The sequence below is a fragment of the Epinephelus fuscoguttatus genome, linkage group LG17 (genome assembly GCF_011397635.1).
Source record: "Epinephelus fuscoguttatus linkage group LG17, E.fuscoguttatus.final_Chr_v1".
Taxonomy (NCBI): Eukaryota; Metazoa; Chordata; class Actinopteri; order Perciformes; family Serranidae; genus Epinephelus; species Epinephelus fuscoguttatus.
In genome coordinates this window covers 33,475,780-33,481,991 of record NC_064768.1, presented here as the reverse complement: position 1 = coordinate 33,481,991, position 6,212 = coordinate 33,475,780, and the positions used below count along the sequence as shown (strand labels likewise).

General features: G+C 41.1%; 1 protein-coding gene across 1 annotated transcript in view; it reads left to right on the top strand.

Moving 5' to 3' along the window:
- Window positions 1-391: 391 nt before the first annotated feature.
- The window catches only part of septin7a (septin 7a), a 44,427-nt gene continuing 38,606 nt past the window's right edge, over window positions 392-6,212 (top strand). Inside the window, exons 1-2 of the mRNA XM_049602850.1 lie at window positions 392-518; window positions 1,193-1,194. Of these exons, the coding sequence (XP_049458807.1) occupies window positions 464-518; window positions 1,193-1,194 (57 nt within the window). The 5' untranslated portion in view covers window positions 392-463. The remainder of the gene's footprint in view (window positions 519-1,192; window positions 1,195-6,212) is intronic.

Genomic DNA, 6,212 nt, shown 5'->3' with positions numbered 1-6,212 from the left:
TGTTGGCTGTCTCATTTCCCAAGTAGTACAAAGAGTGTTTTGCTGTCTTTCAGAGCTGCAGCCTTCACTCTTTGTGCTCTTTCCACTGTGTTTTAGTACAGATAATGTGGTGTGTGCTCAGTGCCTATGTTTGTCCTATAGTTCCTTTATTTGTGAGCATCAAAGACAAGTTTAATTCAACTTTGTTTATTTATTTATCACATACCGGTCGAATTTAGTCAGTGTTTTCCTATTTAATATTAATAATATTACAAATAACTGTTGTAACTGTGACTAAAATGTAGTTTTATACAAAAACTCCTGATGCAGCACAGTCGGTATTCTCCAAGGAGGACGTACGCATTTTACGTCGACGCCCTTACGTCAATCGCATGCCATTACGTCCGTTAATGTGCGTATCCCTCCTCTAGGTACGACTACTACAACTTCACACAGGAGTTGAGCGCTGAGTTTGTAAGAGGCAATGTCAAGCGGAGAAATACTGGTTAGTGAAGCAGACGGGAACGGCGGAATAATGGGTGAGTTTCATCTCATTTTTAAACCTCTTCCGTGTGTAAAGTCGACCGAAGTCTTGCGTTAGCATGTTGGACAGTTTGCTTTTGTTACGCTAACCGTTTCTGTGTGCGCGAGACGACATGAAGTGGGAACCCGCTCGCGGAGAGTCATTCTGGGTTTAATGTTAGCCGAAGTTAGCTAGCTTACTTTAAAACAGAAAATCGCAACAAACTTCGTGTATAAAGTTGATTGTTCTGTCGGTATGCGTAGCTGCACACCTCGGAAACGGCTGTGGTCTTCCGGTAATTTTGTTTTAATGTCACGTTAACTAGTTAGTGTGGTCGCAACCGCCCACCATGCTGTGTTACGGTGTAACTTAAGGTTATTGTTATCGTTAAAATCAACGTCAGGCTGTAGGGAACGATACCTGAAAGTTCCCCAACTGTAGGTGTTTTCGACGTATGCCGAATTAAAAAGTGTCTCTTAATGAGTGCTATACTGACTTATAATATGCTTAAACAACGTTTAGCACTTAATTTCAACATGCTAGTTAGTACAATCATCAGATTTATGAATGGAGTTTGGCTAGAAAGCTCTTCAAACAACATGTAGTACTACACGTTATCGCACGTTATCATTTTTAACGACAGTGCCGTAGTAGCCTGGCATTTCCTGTGTTTTTGTCATGAGTGAGTAGCTGTGTAGTCGAGCCTGCTCATTAACGTTGCAAGAGGAGTGTAAACTTTCTGCTGCTGCATTGAAACCTACCACAGATCTAAAAGAGAGACTGATTGCTGTTTTTACCAGAAATAAGATTGGATAAGTAGCTGAAAGTGTCATGAGAAGAGCTAGACAGGTCTGTGTGTTATCCTCCCAGGTGGTAAAACAGGTCTGTCATACTCAAAGCAGACAACTTGTCAGCTATGTGATGTCAGGTACACTACCAGATCATCTCCATGGACAGCTACAGCAACAATGATCTATTAAGCACTTGCATGTGGACCATGACATCATTGATTTCACCCCTGATCATGTTAAATTTGATTGTAGTTGACAGACCATAATATGTTGCATGTTTTGGTGTTACATGCATGGTCATCAAACACAGTCTAACTCACAATATTCAAGTGTAATCAGATGTAATAGCCTCACAACTATATACTATAGTTTACAAGACCAGGAAGTACAAGTACATCTAATGCTATCATGGGAATATAATTGGTCGTATCTAGCAGTCAGAGCCAAGTGGCATATTGTCTGGGCTGTTTGCATAGTGGCAGTGACATAGCACAGATGGGCAGGTCAGGCGTTCAGCCAGACAGAGTGTGTCAGATGGCGTCTGGTCAAATACCAGGGGGAAGTCTGTAGTGATGACAAAGCTGAGTGTGCCCTCAGTTTGTTCAGGTGCTAGTGTAATAGCGTTTAGCCTAATTATCTCTAAGGGCATCAGTGGAGGATATATTGTTATCCTTTCTCTGTCTGTGGTGAGGGGCTTGTGCATGGCCAATTTAAGGCTTGTAAGTGTGCGATCATACCACAAGTCTGAATTAAATTGTTCCTATCTTTAATGTGATGTTAAAAAGACACATGTACAGAGTAACAAAGATGTGTTTTGAGTGCTTGTGGTCTAGCTTTGACTAAATTTATTTACCTTTCTATGAATTCAGTTGAAGTTTTGCAGTGTTTGCTCTCTTCCAAATAGAAAATAAATTATTGTCAATGCAATGCTGTCAGCTTCAGTATACTCCAATGTGTGTATTGAAATAGGCTGTAAATTGTGTTCAGACTCAGGTGCATGCCTTCACGTCTGATTTCGTGCCACAGACTTGTGGTTGAGATAAGATTTTGAAATGCAAAAAATGAGACAACAATCAGATCTATTTGGGGATGCATTAAAATTAAAAATTAGAATAGAAATCAAGATAAACTGAATTTTATATTTTTAATGACTCTACTTGTTTATCAAAGACACTTTAACTTACCCCAGTAGCATAATCAAGACATAGTTGAATCAGTGCAGTCATGGGATTGAGGCAGTGCTGCAGTGTGGGCTCAGAAGCACCATAGTGTGTGAGGTGCAGAGACACATTTGTCCATGTGACAGGTGCACTGCACATGTGAAGGGAGAATGCATATTGCATGCACGGTTACCATGCATTTGCATAGTGACGTGATTGAAAGGTGCATAGCACATGAGACAGAGACGTACAGTGCGGTTAAGCTGCTCTCAGTGAATGGGAGCGTTTTAATCAACATGTTTAACGATCTAAAACTGCCTACTATTGAATATTTTCTAATTGTTTCACTTTGCAGTGTGTCTTTTCACTAACATATTTAAATGCCAAAAGCCGATTCTTTGTCGTATGTCGCTCTTGTTCTACTGGCACACACTTTTTACATTAAATAAGTATAATTACATTTTGACATTATGCCCATTGGCATAGCTAGCTTTGTCCAAGGCTGCACTAACAATGCTCGCCATAATTAGTCACAACAAGTCCTACTAGTTCAGCTACAAGAAAAGTAGCATTCATCACACCAGCAGCTGCTGCCGAGGAGTGTTCATCTTTCAGTAAAACATTATGGCGTAAACCAGCATTTTAACACAGTAACTGCTGATGAAATGTGGTATCTGTCAGTGTGACACAAGTGGTATGTTGTGGTTATACGGCACGCAGCAGAGTGATATACCATTGCCACTGGTGGCATATGTCAGTAGGAATATGTCATATGCAGGTGGGGGTGTGAGCTGCCAAGAGAACACTAGGAAATAATGTTTTAATGACGTGCCGTATACCAGTCGAACAGTTGTGACATACCGAGTGGCACACTATGACTAAGCATAATGCTGTATGTGATGTTAAGAAAAATAAAGATGGTATCCAGTGGTTTGGCAGGAGTGACAAGCCATTTGTAGATTACACAAAGTGACCTACCAATTATCATCAGTAGCTTAATAGAGTGATGCAGGGATGACGTTTTTGTAGGCAACCTGAAAGTTGATGTCCTGGCTCCATCGACAAAAAGCCAATAGGATTGTGGCAACCTACATGTTTCATTCAGCAAGATAGTGTTCAAATGCAATTGCCAGAAGTAAAACACAAACTTGAGGCCATAAACGAACTACACTATGGTTGCATGACTTCTGCGTCACCACCACGAGACTGTAAAGCCATGTTCGGCGTGATGACGCTCTGTAGTCTGATTTAGCTACTTGTTAGGAACTGCCTTTTTTAAGACATGTAAAAGCTTCAAGTTTCAGGAGTGGGGTGTTAACTGACGTATGTTGTAGAACAAAGCGTGAACATTTCCTGAGCTTGCATTAACCACAGACCTTTTTTTCAGGCAGCCTACCCAGAGAAAAGAAGTGCAAAAATGCTAACTCAGTTTCGGGTGTTAGGACTAATTTCTGCAGCACTCTATAAGGATTGGTATGTAAGTCGTATCTGTCAGTAGAGCATGAGTGACATGTCATTTATGAGTTCCATAAACCAGTAGTATGGCAGCGGCATAGAAATAACCAACAATGAAATACCAATCTAATGATGTCATCCAGGTTGTCATAGCTCAGGCTTGGAGACTATATGTTTAAATTACTGAACTTAGCATTTAACATTTTACAGGAATATGTTTTAAACTCTCCATCTCTGAAACTATTCTGTCCATTCTCATTTAAGGCCAAAAAATCTAATTTGGGACTTTCCTCAGCTGCAGTATGAATTCAGCCAAGTCATATCAACAGAGAAGTTTGGAAGAATATTATGTGGAATGATGCACAAAATGTCTGAGCTCTACTAAGGTCGTGGGAAGGGGTTTGTCAGAAGCATTGGTATCCTCCCTGCTGTTGAATTCATGTTCATTGCTCAGAGCCTTGCCTGTGTGCTCGTTGGACCTCCTTGTAACCCCAACTTCCTGGAGCCTCACCGCGTTGTTTCCGGTACATTCAAACAGCAAAATGCAGCGTGCATTTTTCTGTCAGTTACTGTTGAATTGCTCTGCTGCAGTGATTTCATTTGTCACTGACACTGGAGTGAAGCTCAAGCTAAAGCCACACGTTTGACAATAGTATGTTCACTGTTTAATAAGTGCTACTCAAATAACTTTTTACACTGACTTTGTGTGCAACTGTAATTACTGCAAACAAGGTCTCTCAATTCTCTTTTCTGTGATGACAGTACAGTAAGTAGTAGTAGGAAGGTAACTTGTCTGCCTGTAGCTAAAAGCTGATGCACAAAGAGACCCAAAGTCGGCGTGCTATTTTCTGGGGTAATTTGTGTGCATATGTGGTTACAGTTTGGGTAAGAAATTGCAACCTTGCTCAGCGTTCGTGACACCTCTCCTGCAGATAATAGCACCATACCCACAAAGCATCAGAATATAGCAGCACAGTTACTGCTGGTGTTTTTTGTGTAGCATATGTCAAAGCTCAAAATACTTTTGACTGTGTACGGTGCAATAGGGCGAGGGTTTTGACTTAAACGTGTTGTCACTGAGGTTGTGTTCGCAGCTCTTTGCACATTGTTTCAGGCTGAGTGTTCGACTGCTCTGCTGTTCATCAAACTGAGTCCAACACAGGAAGCAGCGGGGAGAGGGCCCAGGGAAGTAAGCCAGTAGGCCGTTAGTCTGTCAGAAATGTGTGTGAGTGTGTGGTTCCAGTGAGGCCAGTGTGACGAGTGGAGGATGCATTGTCTTAAGCGCTCACATTAACTGGTGACAGGTCCTAAACACACAGGAAATAACTGCTCCATGATACGATGCAGTTGCTCTACTGTAGGTCTGACATTGTTGACCCATATTAACTGTGGTAATGTGACAGCCAGTTTTAATGATGTGCACCAAAACTTTTGAATCAGACTCTTGTCATGCGCAGTGTTTTTCAAGGTTTCATGTGTAGCTGAGGTGGTTAGGGTGGCAGTTATGCAAATGTGGTTATGAAAAATGTATGTCAAGCTGGTGAATGCAAAACTTAAAGCTGTAGTTGGAAACTTTTAGACAGATAAACTGCGTAGCACTTCTGGTGTCATTTTCAAGAATCCACCACATGCAAATAAAACAACGGAGAGTCTCTAACACAGCCGTCAAAATCATTTCAGTCACGCCTCATCATTTGTGGTCAACCTGTCAAAGTAGGCAGTGCTGATCAAATATAAATCAAGGCTCTGTTGCTGCACTGCCTGTTTGTCAACTCAGATATTTTTAGAAACATATTTTAGTTTTCTGTTTAGCTATAAAATGAGAAAGTTGGAGACCCGGCTGTCAGGTTGAAAACTCCATCTGTGTTTTGTGTTGTCTGTTGTTTGAAACAGTCAGCTAAATTAATCTTCCCTGTCTTTATGTTTAGTGGTGAAGTTATTAATAAGTCTGCAAAGAGACTGCAAATCTACCAGCAGATGAGCAGACCTGAAAGAGAATTGTTGTGTCCTTTTACAAATGTTTTTCTCTGGTTCTCTTTTCTCTGGTTTTGTTCCTGCCTCATGGACCTGCCTCCTTTGACCGCTGCCTTCCCATATCAATTTCACCTTGACAACTTGTCTGCTGTGCAAACCAGCTGTAAGTACTCTGCTTATTTCTCATCAGCCTGCAGGGCCCTCTGCGCTGTGTAGATTGTACATACCGGTACTGCTGTTCACCAAATGCTCATAAATGTTGTTTTATATATTTTTAGAACTGAGTTATTTGTCTGCAGACACACCTGCAGCTCAAATAAATCAGTTGAT